This window comes from Semicossyphus pulcher, unplaced genomic scaffold, assembly GCF_022749685.1.
Source record: "Semicossyphus pulcher isolate SPU_LCO1_2020_fin unplaced genomic scaffold, fSemPul1.0.p SCAF_17, whole genome shotgun sequence".
Taxonomy (NCBI): Eukaryota; Metazoa; Chordata; class Actinopteri; order Labriformes; family Labridae; genus Semicossyphus; species Semicossyphus pulcher.
Genome location: NW_027211681.1, coordinates 19,747,609 through 19,763,297, shown reverse-complemented (window position 1 = coordinate 19,763,297; position 15,689 = coordinate 19,747,609). Strand labels below are relative to the sequence as shown.

The 15,689-nt window shown below is 41.5% G+C and overlaps 1 protein-coding gene across 1 annotated transcript; it reads right to left on the bottom strand.

Annotated features, from left to right (window-relative positions):
* Positions 1–1,601: 1,601 nt before the first annotated feature.
* Positions 1,602–15,640, bottom strand: LOC138594620 (PDZ and LIM domain protein 3-like). Its single transcript, XM_069665780.1, has 7 exons — positions 15,484–15,640; positions 9,324–9,475; positions 7,760–7,844; positions 7,458–7,645; positions 5,495–5,622; positions 3,586–3,697; positions 1,602–2,189 (listed from the first exon to the last, which is right to left on the bottom strand). Exons 1-7 carry the CDS (start codon positions 15,574–15,576, stop codon positions 2,000–2,002), a joined length of 948 nt encoding a protein of 315 aa, XP_069521881.1. The 5' UTR covers positions 15,577–15,640; the 3' UTR covers positions 1,602–1,999.
* Between the last annotated feature and the right edge of the window lie 49 nt (positions 15,641–15,689).

The window sequence follows — 15,689 nt, the reverse complement described above, 5'->3', positions numbered from 1 at the left end:
TATTTCAGATGAAGTTCGGTAAAGATTAGACATTAACTTTCTGGCTAATATGTAGAGCTGGAAGAGGTTCAAAGCAGAGATTTTTGTCTCAAGATTTAGCTTAAAATGTTAGCCTCACGTTAGCAAAAAAATGAATAAATAAAGACTATCTAATTTTAAGTACAACCCTGGAAACCCTGACACATTTTAATAATTAGTGCTAAACAAAAACTACAGTTAATGCTGATGGCTGAATAATTATTTTCCTCCGTCGGGGAGGAAAAACTAACACCCGCTAACACCTTGTTTTTTTGCTTATTGGGAAAGGTTACAATCCGCATTCAGACCCGGGTCAAATGACTCCGCAGTAGACACAGGTAATTATCGCCTCGGCTCCAGTCGGCATTGATGGGAACACAAAACCTGTGTCGACACGCTAATCTCTGCCCCCTTTACGGTGCGATGCTATGCTTCGTCAGTAAATTCTGCGACTCCTTGTCATCTCAGCTACAAATTCCGCCCGTCTCCGTCCGAGCAGCGCTCGAACATCGTTCCAAATTTGTCAGCGCCGACTTTGATAAATAGACTAAATGAGAAATAGATACAATACAGACCTAACCACCATAACATCTTCACTGTTTACTAACCCTGTTTCAGGCGAGTTTGAGACGTCAGACAGTGACGCAGCAGAAAAGAGACAATCGGCATCTATAATAGAGTCTTCCTGGGTCTGAAAAACCTGCGTCAGCGTGCTAATTTTGATGGGAAAGAGGTATCAGAGATAGGGTAAGGAGCTCGGACATTCAGAGGAGGCTCAGAGTAGAGCCGCTACTCCTTCGCATCGGAAGGAGCCAGTTGAGGTGGGCTTCTGATCGGGATGCCTCCTGGGCGCCTTCCGTTGGAGGTTTCCAGGTACAGTGACTCTTGGGCAGACCCAGAGCTCGCTGGAGGATATATCCCACCTGGCCTGGGAACGCCTCGGGATCCCACAGGAGGAGCTGGAAAATGTAGCTGGAGAAAGGGACGTCTGGGTTAACTTGCTTAGCAACTTGCTAGCCTGCTGCCACGGCGACCCGACCCCAGGTAAGCAGAAGAAAATGGATGGATGGATGATTATTTTCTATTGTTAACTAAAGAAGTAGACAGATCACTTAAGATAAGCAAAGTTATTAAAACTCATCCTGATAGGAATGTCAATGTGTGTGCCAAATTTTATGGTAATCAAACTAATCATTGTAAATCCATTTAACTAGAAACAAAATCGCAGCCTTATTGTGGGAAAGCAGGAAGAATCACGCAAACATCAACGTCGGTAAGGGTTTCCCTCTAAGGACCAAGACTGTCTGTACCAAACCTCATTGCAACCCATCAAACAGCTGATGAAATATTTCAGTTTTAATGAAACTGGTGGACAAACCAGCCGACACACTGTAACGTCAGAGTGGAAAAGGTGAACCTACATTATATTTTTTTGCTTTGTTTTTTTTTTTTACATTAATGTCATGTTTGAATGAAATCTTCTGTGCTTTGAAATATTGTGTAAACTGATGAAGACATTGAACATCCACTAGAACACACTCCTTTGTTCTTTTATGGATTTTTTTATGGATTTTTTATATTAAATGTATTTCTAAGGGTGACACTTTTCATGTCAAGACTTCACATACAGACGCCATCCTACAGTATAAACAGAGGTCTTTATTGGAAAGACATTAAGCTGTGAGAACCTGGCACAATGAACATGTCAAGTCTCAATCTAATCACCACTGCTGGGCTCTTCAAACAACCAGGACGTTCAGTCATCGCCTACATTATGTTCCAACACAGGGGGTTTATAGGTCAACTCTTACATACATAATCATGTTACATACATAACATAATGTTACGTACCGAGACAAAGGTGTATTGTTGTCAAAATATTATTCACACAGACAACATCAAAGTGAACACAAACAGAAGTAGGACACAGAGGGTATGTGGCCAACGTGTCCGTTGTGTCTGAGCTTATAAGAGGGGGGATCTACGCCGAGGGAAAAGTTGTGATGAGGTCGTGCCCCTCCGGTGGTCTCATTCGAGCCCGGGCGTGAGTCTCACAGTACAGCTGCCCCTCCACGAAGAAGTAGCCCTTCTGCTTGAGGTTCATGTCACAGTCGTTGCACACAAAGCAGCCGGGGTGACGGTACTTGTCTCGAGCTTTCACCACCGTCCCGCTGTAGCACAAGAGACAGAGAGGGAGAGGTCAAAAGTAAAGGTGTTGTTAAAGTTTTGTTAAAGATGCTACGTGTGCAATTTATTCTCATACAAGCAATTCTGGACCAGGTTCAAGCCATAAAAAAGTACAATACAAGCTGCCATGTTAATGATATTTCAGTTTAAGCATTTGATATTTCTACGTATTTACTGGGTTTCACAAAAGCGAAATATTTGTACTTTAGAAGTACATAATAAATGCACAGTTGACATGCAAAACTACGGAAGCCCTAAGCGGACATGCATGCATACATTTTATTTGCTCCGTTTCCCCGTGATAACGAGTAATTTCCAGTTGTTTTCTCGAGATTACGACTTATTTTTCTCGTTAACTCGAGATAAAAATGCTGGTTGTCCCATGCTGATATACAGTGCAACATCACTAGGACTTTTCACTCTGTGTATCACTCCGCCTCAACCAGGTGGTCTGAACACTGTTAGTTAACATGACAGCAGACTGCTCTAAATCAAATAACAGAGTCTCAGACTCTTATTTCACTGGTTGATGATTAATTAAAACAAACAGATAAATGTACATGATAAGAAACAGCTGATCTGTGGTAACCTGGAGACAGAGAGTGCAGTAGAATGTTTGGGTTGCTTGGCAACAAAAGTCCAGTTTCAGTTAAGTTGTGGAACGAGTTGAGTTGGTGGAGCAAAAAGTAACAATTATTAGTATACTATTTGCTGCCTGTTGTATAACTGTTGTATAAAAGCAATATCACACTCGAGGTTGTGATGTTGTACTGAATATTATCACGGCTAATGTGATATTGCTTAATCAATTTATCTCATTATCCGTAGATGATAACAATAATTTTCCCATGATAACAAGTTCATTTCAGTTGTTTTTTCTTCTAATCCCGGGATAACAAAGCCAGTCTTCCTATTATAAAGGATTCATTTATCTCATTATGTCAAGACAACAACGCTTTTCAACTCTGGGGATACAAGTAATTATCATCTGAATTGTTATCTCAAGATAACGAGAAAAATAAGTTGAGATCTCGAGAAAACAAGCGGAAATGACTGGTTATCATAGGAAAATGGAGTAAATAAAATGTATGGATGCTTGTCCGCTTAGGGCTTCCGTACAAAACAATGCAAAACACTGACATGGGAATAAATTCATATATTAAATGTGGTTGCGTGTGCTAGTTTTCAACTTGGCCTACTGTTTTACTAACCTTATTCAGAACTAGTCCACTTTAGACAAACACATGTTAATTCATTTCTGTTCAACCTACTGTTCAGTCTGTTGGGTTGTATTGTTCCCGTAATTTTCTCCAGCCTTTGTTTGCACTGATTCATGGAGGCTCTGAATGTGAATCACAGATGATTTCTATTTTTACTCACACAATCCCATTCCCACACTTGTCACAGATGGGCAGTTTCTGCAGGTTTCCTGTGGGCGGAGTCGGTTTGGTTGTGGGGGCTTTTACCGTCCTGGTTACAATGGAACGGGTGCCTTCACACATGGAGAGAGAGCGAGATAGAGAGAGAGAGAGAGAGAGCACTCAACCTAACAAGCCCGTACTCAGACATGATTGGATGAAAACAAAACACTCACAGAGGTAGAGGCTGAGACACTTTTAACCTCTTGAATACAGAATGACACTTCCTTTCTCTACCAGGGCACATTTATGCCTCTCAATGAATAAAGGAAGCACATATAGGAGTGCTTTTTTAATGACATATTTTGTTGCTTTGACACACACTGCTGGAATAACAAGAGGAACACATAAGGGTCTGGCTTTATGACATATTATCTGGCTTTAATCGTGAAAAAACTATACATTATTCTATAAATAGATGAAAAACAAAAATTAATAAAAGTGTGTCTTATACACCAGATTTTACGGTATTTGTTTTGTGTTAATGCAACTTAAAAGATTTAAGGCAATAGGTTGCCTCAACTGAAATTAGTAGGCAAAGTTTTAAGTTGCCATAAACGACTTAAAGTTGATCTTACTTAATTGATAAGTTCTAAATACTCATTTTAAGTTCAATAATGAACCCAGATTTGTTCCCAAAAATTTTACCCCAAAAGGTTTGAAATTGTAAACGTGCTAATATAGAGACTTCCTAGTTGTCTGACCTCTCAGAGGGCTCTACAGTACATGCCATTCGCCCCATTCACTCAAACATAAATATAATGATGATCGAGGCTTCCCTGCAACCGGCCAACCTGCTCATCAGGAGATATTAATACTCCTTCACTCATCCAGTCACACCGATGGCACGGCCTTTGGGACCAATTTGTGCTTTAGTATCTTGCCAAGGTACATGTCGATCTGCTATGATTTAGGGAGATCGGGATTCAAATGGGGACGAGTCATTAAATAGCTGTTACTTCAACTGTGTGCTCCAGCCCAAATCCGTCTACAATATAATTAAGCAATATCACGTGAGAGTGAGTGATGTTGCACTGAATATCATCACCAACTCAACTAGTTCCACAACTTAACTGAAACTAGACTGTTGTTGCCAAGCAACCCAAACATCCTCCTGCACTCTGTATCTACAGGTTGCCACAGATCAGCTGTTTTTTATTATGTACATTTATCTGTTTGTTTTAATTCATCATCAACCAGTGAAATAAGAGTCTGCTGTGTGATTCAGAGGTACCAGCTCGTAAATGTAGACACACACAGTCTGCTGTAGTGTTAATTAACAGTATTCAGGACACCTAGCTGAGGCGGAGTGATACACAGAGTGAGAAGTCCCAGTGATGTTGTTCTTTATATCGGCACTCATGGAATGACTCTTGTCCAATCAGATCACTCGGTTGGAACTAACTGTTGTATAATGTCATATACTGTATATTAGAACTTAACCCATCAATAATGCAACACTTTTATTACAAAATCACAAAAAGAAATGTATTATTAAGATTTTAATGTTGAACAAGACATGCTTAATAAGGACTGTATGGGTTTGGTTTAATCCGATCTGACTGACAGCCCACAAACTGTTGCTGAATCTGGATTTGCACTACAAAGTATGTGACATCACCTTGTTTCCAACTGAGCTCTGCCAAGTGAAGTAAAGAAATACAAAAATCTCTAATATAAAATGACCAAACCTGTTTCTAACTTGTGATCACACACAACTCTGTGAAAGGCCTTTAAACATATGTGCGGGTGAGACACTGCCTCTTTTCGGTTGTCAGTAAAAATACAATCTTCTGTACCTGTAATCATTCCAGCCTGTAAGATATGTTTGTGCTGTTGAATAAATCACGTAGGAGAGATGTAGAGCTCACCATCTCCGTCGATAAACTCCTGCAGGGCTTTGAAGGAGCCCGACTGCCGCGGCTCCTGAGGTTCCTCCTCGTCTTTCTGTAACATCCTGTACACGTCAGAATCCTCGATGTTGGTCAAAGGCCTGGGGCTGAGCGGCACATGCACACACATATACATACAGTTAAAACCTGGTCAGAATACACCAACCTATCTATGCAGTGCTATTTATGATATAGCACTGTTTTAACAAACTAATCTCCTTTACTAAACGTTTAAGAGGGATTCTTTCATACAAGCGGCAAATGATGCATTGTAATCTTAAGTCCATTGCACTGAAGCAGATCAGATGAGAAGAAGCAGCTGAAGATTAAAGAGCTGCAGCGTGGTGAGTCAACCTTAAAAGGAGAAAAATGTTGGGTGTTAAATGTGGGCTGAGGACAAAGAGGAAAGAAAGAAGATGATGATAAGTAGAAGATTTTAGCTGCTTTAGAGCCGGCTCGTTCTTTTCATGATCATATTGTAGTGAATAAAAAAACCTACATATCTATGTGTCCATGTAAAGTAATACACAAGTAAGAATCTGTTGCGCCAGAAGACACGACTTGTCTCTGATGTGATGTATGTCTTATTCGGGAGTTGAGTTGAAGCCATGGAAAGATTCATTCCTGTGGGCCGAGGTAATAAATTCTCAGAGTGACACGTCATATATCTGGTAGCCTTATGAAACCCACATGAACAGATGGTTTAGCGGAAGGCTAACATACTGTAACACATCTGTGGCCGTATTCAGCTGCTCGGCTGACACCTTCAGACGAACCAGAGTGACTCAGGAGGCGAGGCATGTAAGGAGCAGGTGGACGACAGTATGTGTGACAAAAATAACAGCTGAGCAGAAGGAAATTATGCAGGGAATATGCTTGACTGCTGCCTTAGCTGCTGTGTGTCGTCATTAAACAGAAAACACAACTTGGATGATGCTATTATTGGGTTGGGGCGAGCGTTCAGGTTCAGGTTATCCGTACTGCTTGCGTGAAAAAGAAATTGTCCTCAGGGTGGCGCCAGAGGAAAGATTAATTATGATGAAACAACTGGTCAATTGATCAGTTAGTTCTATAATGACACATTCTAAAAATAGCTCAGTGTTTTTTCAGTGGTTAAATAAACCTCTAAGCTTGTTAGATTTGTTGTTGCAGAAAACTAATACACAAAAATGATGCAGGTCAGTCCTTATTAATTAACTTTATCATGCAGAAATGTCAAGCATTTGTTATTTATAGCTTCCAGCATACAGGGATTCAAGTTGCATATAGTATTTTTTTAAACCCTTCCATCAGCCAAAACAGAAACATTTTGCAGTTAAGCTTTCAAAGAAATAACACCAGACAGAAATATCAATACTTTTTGTGTATGCTAAAAAGTTAGTAAAGCATCCACATAAGATTTGGGCCTGAACATTTGAGCAGGCAGACTCTCAGGTTTGGCAAAATCGTATACTTATACAGCTCTTAGATACACTGTTATTTAACCTACTGGATGAAATTCTTTTGATATTAAAGTGGTAAGATCTCAGTTTTGTTCTCTTTAGTGGCACCTATAGCCATAAACAATAATTGCAGGAGCACACTTCCCAGATATCCAGACTTGTTACCTCATTCGGCGATAGATAGAGACTTAACAGACATTTATTTACATTAAAATCTTCGAGATTATTACTTTAATAGTAATTAAATACTTCCAGTTTCTTTTGCTATTATGATCCGATTGTGGCCACTACACTGAACTTGAATCAAAGCTTATTAGTGTTGTTCCTCAGTACCACAGGCCTACAGAGGAAAAAAGCTGAAGCATTATTGCTATCACTAACATGACATAACGGCATAATCAGTGTACCTATGACTCACATGCTGTTAGTAGCTGTTAGGTTCGGGGCTGCCAAAGAACCTGACTACCATGTTTAAGTTATACATCGAGTAAAACCATCACCTCCCAGGCTTCTGCTGAACCAGGCCTCTGATCTGTCCATGCATGGCGTCCTGGATGTTTCCCGAGGAGTAGAGGCCTATGGGAGTGTTGTAGGATGCACTGACCACCTGACGCTTGTCATCGATGTTTGCTGCTGCGATGAACGGCTGAGCTTTCCGGTTGTGACCTGTGCCAATGGGTTTATATTCCTGCAGGGAGAAGAAAGTAATTATTTAGACATTTGTGTGAGACATGATGTGAAGCAAAATGTCTCCTTTTATCTTTATTAAACATGAATACACTTCTCATGCATGCCTACAGACCTGCTGCTCTGCTTCCAGGTTCATCCTGTACGGGTGTGATTTGCCGTCCTCCACAACACGAGGTGACCAAAGTCTTGATTCATTCCTGGAAATCAAAAACAGATCCTGGTCAGAAGGTCACTGTAACATGAATGACAAATGGACTGTTTAATGGTCCTCTTTCCGGGTCTGTGAGTGCAAGTGAGTTGCCTATAATCCAACCCTATAAACAAAGATTTAAATGTATGCTTACATGTTGGCCTTTTCCTTTCAAACCATTTGATATGTTATATTTACATTTTGAAGTTTTTTTAAGTGTATCCAAACTGGAAAAGTGACCAGAATAAAGCAGTTATTATCCAATCTATATTCAGTTGATTATTGAATAAAACAACCCTAAAAAAACAAGAGCATGCTAACAGCTGGAAAGGCTAAAAATAATCAGATGTTGGTCTGAAAGCTACAGAAGCCCTAAGCAGACATGCATTTATTTACTCCATTTTCCTGTGATAACGGGTAACGAGACCTCAACTTATTTATCTCGAGATAACAATGCTGCACCACCGTAACGTCAGATGATCATAACTCGTATCCCGAGTTGCAAAGGCACAAAACAAACAGGCTTAACTTACCTCATTAGTGTGGGCAATGGCAGCGTGGTATATTCTGGTCTGTAATGTCACAGTGACCAGCCTGTTGCTTTGTTTTTTAGATCACCAGAAAATTATCACTGGAAAACAAGCTTTGTTATCTCAACATAATGGAATAAATTTAACCATTATAATGGGGAAACCAGCTGTGTTATACCTTGTTATAACAGGAAAATGGAGTAAATAAAATATATGGATGCAAGTCCAATTAGGGCTTCCGTAGAAAGCTTCAGAAATAAAGTCTTTTCAACTATAGCTGATGTTGGCACACATCTTGCATCATTTCCTTTTTGAACAAAACTGGCTGCTTTTACGATAATCATTGTATACTATGTGCAGTACTGTGTACAATAAAGAGCAATGAAGTTCTTACTTTATAGCATTTGTAAGCACTCTTAAAGCACCCACACATATGGCTAAGAAGACACATCTGAGCGGTCATTAGATGATTAACAGTAACACGGAAATCTGTTTTTTACTCTGATTTTAACTCTTGTTTTTAAAAAATTGACAATTTTGCCTCCAACAAGAATGTCCATTAACACCCACACAAGTTACTATGTGGTGACATTAAACCAATTACTACGGGTTGAAAGTAAACACAGCCTTTTTTTGAAGGTGTTACAGGCTAAAAACGTTGGGTACCATCACTGCACAGCACCAGTGTGTATAAATGAAATGCGACACATTTTGTAACACATGAGTATAAACCTACTTGATACATTCAAAGCAACAGCAGCACAATACAGTAAGTGTTTCTACACAACTCCACAACAATGAGAACTGAACTCCAGCTGTCATGACTTATTGAACTACATACGTTTGAAATACCTAGTTATTATTGCAAAGCTCATGTATTGAATGTCTTGATGCTGTGTAGGTGTTGCCTTTACTGAGTCCACCACCTGTTTGGGTGCATGCTTTGTGTTTCTAACCTTTCAACAGTGAGGCAGAGCTGACTGGTGGACTCTTTTATCTTGTTCTGGGCTTCACAGTGCAGCATGTCTGAGGCCGGGACCCCCTCGATGGCCAGGATGACGTCACCAGCACACAAGTTAGCTCCAGAGGCCTTACTGCCTGGATTGATCTGGAACAGAGCAGAAGAAGGAAATATACGAGGTAAGTAACGGACACCACGTTAAGATGGCAGCTTAAAAGAGGGAGTGTTATGCTGTTTCACATTTTAAGACATATATATAATGTTACAATGTTGGATGTCCAGACTAAACGTGGGTGAAGTTTCAAATCTGTAGGTGAAAGTATGTTGGAGTAATCCCCACGCTTCTCAGCTCAGTCTGCAGTGAATGCCAGGTTTCACACAGTTTTAATTTGTGATGTCACAAAGTGAAGCCTCAGCTGGCTTGTGGAGCCCTGGCCAATCAGAAGAAAGCTGGCTTGTAGGGGCGGGGTTTCTTGAAGGGACAGAGCTGACTGAGTGGTTTCAGGCAGAGGCTGTATGAGGGCCCACACAGAGCACCAGTGTGAGAAACATGAGGAGTAAACTGTAAATTATGCTAAGCTACTCCACAGGTATCACAGAGTGAATTATGAAGCTTGAGGTTAGCATAATACCCCATCTTTAAGAATTACGAGATGCTTCTGAAACTTGAGTAAGTTTCAGAAGCATCCCTGGAGTAGAGTTTCAGAGAGTTGTATAATCTACTGTGGTTGGTTAGTCATTGTGGCTCTACACCACACTGTATTTTCATGAATTTGCCAATTTAGCTCCTATTTGTATTGAAAAAGCAGCTGGGCGGATGATTTCAACAAAAAAGGAAGGAAAACAAAGAGAGGCCATTAAAACCAATGTAATTCCCTAAAACATAAATCAATAGATAATATAGGGGCTGCACAGTGGAGCAGTGGTTGGTGGTGTCGCCTCACACCCAAAGACATGCTCGTTAGGTTCATTGGCCAGTCTAAAGTAGGTGTGAATGTGTGCGTGAAAGGTTGTCTGTCTCTGTCAGCCCTGCGATTGACTGGCGATGAGTCCAGGTTGTACTCCGCCTCTCGCCCAGTGACAGCTGGGATAGGCTCCAGCCCTCCCGTGAACAGGATAAATGGTATAGTAAATGAAAGGAAGGATGGATGGATAGATATAGATAAATAGAGTTCCAACCACATGGAAAGCCATGCTTAAATCCGACTGATATTTGTATTTGCTGCGGGTTATAAGAAGTTTGGGGCCTAAAAGGAGGTTCACTGAGCTTTTCAAAAGGATTTAAATCTTCCATCTGTTACCATGTTGTGTGAAACTTACATTTTGTTGAGCAAGGAAACAGAAAGACTCGGACTTTCCTTCCCTGTGTCTCCACATATCCAGTTTAGCATATGTACAGGTGGTGCAGCAATGTGAATAGTTGGGGTCTGTTCTCCATCAGTAGCACATCATCGCTCAATACAGGACTCAGCGTGTTCCTGTTCCCCTGCTGGGATCACAGCTTTTATGATCACCGTTCTCTGAGCCTAACCTGGCCTTAACACTCCACCCAATGCAAAACAGACTCTGCTAGGACAACAGACAAGAGTGACATAATTCATGCCCTAAATCTTGCCGTTACAGACACTGCCCTGGTTGGTATGCACGCGTATAAACTGCACGTCCCGTGTCGTGGAGATAAAGTAAACACGCTCCGCTTCCCAGTAAGTGACAGCATCCAGATGGAATATGTTTTCTGCTGGCCAGGAAGTAAACATGAAGAAGAACTCCCAGACCCCACCAGGGTCACAGAGAATACCTCAGGGAGCAGCTTCGGACCAAACCGAACATTTCCACTTCCACTACACACACGACATGACCTATCCTCAGACATATTGCGTTACGCGACATAGGAAACTCGGCCACACTTGGATGTTACAGTCAAACTTGAGTGAGGTCATTGGCCTATAAATAACAGAGGATGAAAGCGCTGAGGGGATGTCTCATGCTGCCAAAGAGGGAGCAGTAATTTACAGAGGAGCATTTGTTGGACGGCTGCTGTCTGACTGGCTGTTTTACTGCTCTGATGTCTGGTACCTGAATATGTGCACAACTATGTTGTTTATTGGGCTCTTTTGTTTCCAAGAAGCTCGGCTGTCATGTCAAACATTTCTCTTTGTTTGAATTACAACTGTCTTTCAAAACCTACTTGTTTTCTTTCCTTCCTACTTTCCCTTTCTCTTCCTTTCCTCTCTGCTGCTTCCTCTAGCCTTCGTCTGTCCTTATTTACTTTCGTTTTTCCCAATATCCTTTAGTTTTCCTTTCTCTGTTTTCTTCTTCAACTGATCTCAAGCATGAAAACCCACAAAATTCAATCTCATCTCCCAGCAGGCAACTGTACTAAACTCACAGTATGCCTATAAAAAATGGTGCCTTGCTTGTGATGATAGTGGAATATTTAGCTGCTAAAAGCCAGATATTTTCCCCAGGATTGGTGGAGACTAAAACAGAGCTAAAAAGGGAGGGAATATTCCATTTTTTTTAAAGTAGTATTACATTTTTTAAGTGGCTAAAGTCCCAGCTGTCACTGGGCGAGAGGCGGGATACACCCTGGACTGATGGCCAGTCAATCACAGGGCTGACACAGAGACAGACAACCTTTCACACTCACACCTACGGGCAATTTTAGAGTCACCAATGTACCACACATGCACGGGGAGAACATGCAAACTCCACACAGTAAGGCCCCCTACATCCGAACCGGGATTCGAGCCAGGAACCTTCTAGATGTGCGGCCCAAATATTTTCTATTGATTTATTGTTTAGGGAATTGTTAGGTGTGTACATAGGCAACAATTTGCAGACATGTTGGCTGCTGTATGTCGTGGTCAATATTGTGTTACAACTTGGGGAAAGTTGCAAGAGGCAGATTAAAAAGAACAGTATGAGTACAGATGAAGCAGAGGCAAACACATCCTGACTGTCCCCAAGTGGTCGAGCTCCTACAAAGCGAGATCCTACACTTCCCATAATACATCTCAGTTGTGTCTTTAGACCCTTGCTGCCTTAGCTTTTACTCTTCACTGTTTGTTGTCTCTATGCTCAACCTAAGATAACCCTGATGACATCAGCAAGATTCACAGACTTCACAAACTTCCCCGAGAGCCACAGAGTACTCCACACTGTTCTCACAGGCTCGGTTGTTCTCCGTTGGACATGAAGATCAAGTAAACAGATCGTGATGTGTAAATTTGGCACTGGGCCCCTTTAAGGCTGCTGTCTGCTTGAGAAGCAGATGATAATCACTTGTGTTTACTTTCCTCGAGCAGCTGGGAACACTGGCAGGTCATAAAGAGGAAGATGTTCCTGACCAAACATGGCAGTGAAGAGAGACACTGGATTCCCTGCTGCTACTATCTCTCCTGTCTCATAGTTGAATGTATCAACGAGGCGTTTGTTCCAGTATGTTACAGCTTTTCTGATTATTTTCCTCTTTCTTACATGTACATTATAACACAAAGCTGCTCAAATATATTTCTCCCTCTCCTTCTTTTCCATTCCTCTCCTTCCTCGTCCATCCCGGCCCTCTCTCATCACTCTTCTCATATGGACCATCGAGTGTCCGCTAACACGACAGGTGTGAGGTCATTGGGCAGAGCCAGTGGTTTGGAGAGCTAGCTATGCTTTTAGTCGGTGGGCTAGCTGGGACATCATTCCCTAAATATAGACACAACAGAGGAGGATTACTTCGTCTCTGCACAGCTGATCCTGTGTGACACCGTGGATACAGCACACAGAGTCTGTAGGCTGATGAAGACGACTCTGTCTGTATTCATGATGTCGACTTCTGTTTGAGTTAAAAAATGACTTTTAAACCAGACACCCAAACAGTTACTGTATTTTACGGCCCTTTTCTTTTCATGCTTGAAGAAGTCTTATCCAGTGAATCTGATGATGTAATGGAGGTTGATTTGTGTTTTACAGCACATGACGTGAGAGCATCTTCAGAGGCAGCGACCTGCACTGCTGATATCAGTATTTACATTTATGACCTCAGTGACCTCATGAACAAGTCTGAACAGATGCCAATTGAAACATACTGAAATATCTATGCAAATTGTGCTGGCTGGGTCTGATGGAATAAATACAAGTGTCATCTGCAACCAAGTAGAAATGACACATCCAGCATCAGACCAGTTAAGGGAAATATCCGGGAGTGAATGATCACAAAAAAGCATGTACAAAGGGTTAGCTCAGGTTCCTCCGACAAGGTTAACATCGCAGCATTTTGTGATGAGATTAACGTGAAGTAATTATTGCTTTTGGGTCTGGGAATTAAATTCAACATGAAAATCTATAAAGCAAATTTCTTTATTTACATCCGTGTGAGCCGATGTCTGTATATAAAGATGGATGACATGTCTCCATCTGCTCTCATTGCACAAAATTAAAGCCAAAATAGCCCCCGTGACGGGTGCTGCCATCTTGCGATGGTGACGTCGTTTGGAGCCAGCATTGCGCAGTAGAGATTGATGGATGGAGCCGCCGCAGCCACTTCTGCTAACCAAACACACACTTAACTTACGGAAACACCGACGTGTTTGACAGCAGAACAGCTTCTTGTGTTGGTCTGATGCAGACGTTCACAGATATGAAACTTCAATGACTGTAGTGACTCGCCGTTCCTCCTCTACTCTGCTAATCCAGAACAGATCGGCTGCAGGAGGCGTATTTGTCAACAGAGCTGTCAATCATCTTTCTGACAGCATCAAATAATTAATTAAAAATGAACACTTGGGAGTTAATCAGCATGATAAGAACTAACTATAATGACAGAAACCATGTTTGAGAAAAATGTATTTGACATGTATTTTGATTTTATAGTTTGACTCATGTCCCATCTGTTAACATGGAGGAGGCGGGCTTTATGACCTATACTGCAGCCAGTCAGCAGGGGGCAATAGAGAGGGTTTGGCTTCACTTGTCGTCCATCTTTCTTATCTTTTAGTTAGCTCATGAGAAGTTAGAAATTAGAAGTCATCTTTTTGTCTTGTGCTAAGCTAGGCTAACTGCCCACTACCCCCCGCTACATACACACTGCACAGAAAACAGAGCGGTGCTGATCTTCTTATGTAACTCCTGCAAAGTGAATGTCCCTCAGAAAAGGTCATAATCTTCAATAAATGGTCTAAGCAAACCATCTGGTCATAAGTACACATGATTGAGTTGTTTGGCTGTTCTTTGGAGAAACAGGAAATACCATATTACCTCCAGGAAATCACTCATCACTTTCATCAAGAGACAGATATATATTCTAATTCACCAATCTGCAGCTGAGGCCTTCTGAACAGCTTGCTCTTTTCACATTAAACTCCAAAATAAATCAGCTGTTTGTCCAAAATCTCATTAATACTGTTATACACATATGTGAGCTGCCATCTCCTATCTCTGCCTGTGCTGTCAGTCCAATGACGGGCTGCATGATGCTGCGTGCTGACCTTAAGCTGACATTTACTGGCTTCTGAACAGCTGCACTGTCATAATAAATGCATACAGTGACATTGTGCTCATCTTTTACAATCACTGATGAATTCATCCTCAATGTGTTGCCTCGGCTGTCAGCTGGAATGTCCTGATAGTTCATGAGTTAATCAAGTTTGTCGGTATTCTTCTTTTTTCTTCCATTTGTTTGAATTAACTCAGAATTGATTAACAGGCTCTGCAGGACTGGAAGGTAACAGTGCTCGGAATTCTTCAGCCTGAAATCCACTCAATGAGACATTTGTGTGTGTGTGTGTGTGTGTGTGTGTGTGTGTGTGTGTGCGCATTTCAGAGCACAATGTAAGCTGCTATTTGTATCTAAGCCTCTTGCATTTGCTGTGGCACAGGTGCAAACCTCATACCACACCGAGTCCAGACAGAGTCTTTGTAGAATGAACCTTTCCTGGAAACATGCTGTTGATGCTGGGCCTGATCCCCAAAGGACTGAAGCACATTCACATCTACATTTAACATATGATATTGAATTAAATTACAACAGTAGATAAAAACACACTCATCAGCATCAAAGTAGACACAACTAAAGTTAAAGAATCTAAAATCTGTTAGGTCAAGCTATTAAGACTCGACCACTCTTCTTCTGACCTTATGATAGAGTCATCCTGTCACTCACTCACCCTGGAGATGGTCAGCGGCTGGTTGAAGTCCTTCCCTCCCGTCAGGCGAAACCCCCAGGGGGCCGGACCTTCCAGCACGACATTGAGTGGCATGACCCTTTAGTGTCTCCCTCCTGCTGTTAGATAACAGCACAGAGAGTAAACTGCACACTCTGAGGAGCACAGTTAAAGAGCAAAGTGATATCAAAGTGATGGAGGTTTTGAAC

Excerpts from the sequence above, each read along its gene's own strand:
- LOC138594620 (XM_069665780.1), bottom strand. The coding sequence starts at position 15,576 with ATGCCACTCAATGTCGTGCTGGAAGGTCCGGCCCCCTGGGGGTTTCGC. Across the intron at positions 9,476-15,483 it reads AGCCGCTGACCATCTCCAGG|ATCAATCCAGGCAGTAAGGC; the intron begins GTGAGTGAGTGA and ends GCTCTGTTCCAG. Across the intron at positions 2,190-3,585 it reads AAGTGTGGGAATGGGATTGT|CGGGACGGTGGTGAAAGCTC; the intron begins GTGAGTAAAAAT and ends CTTGTGCTACAG.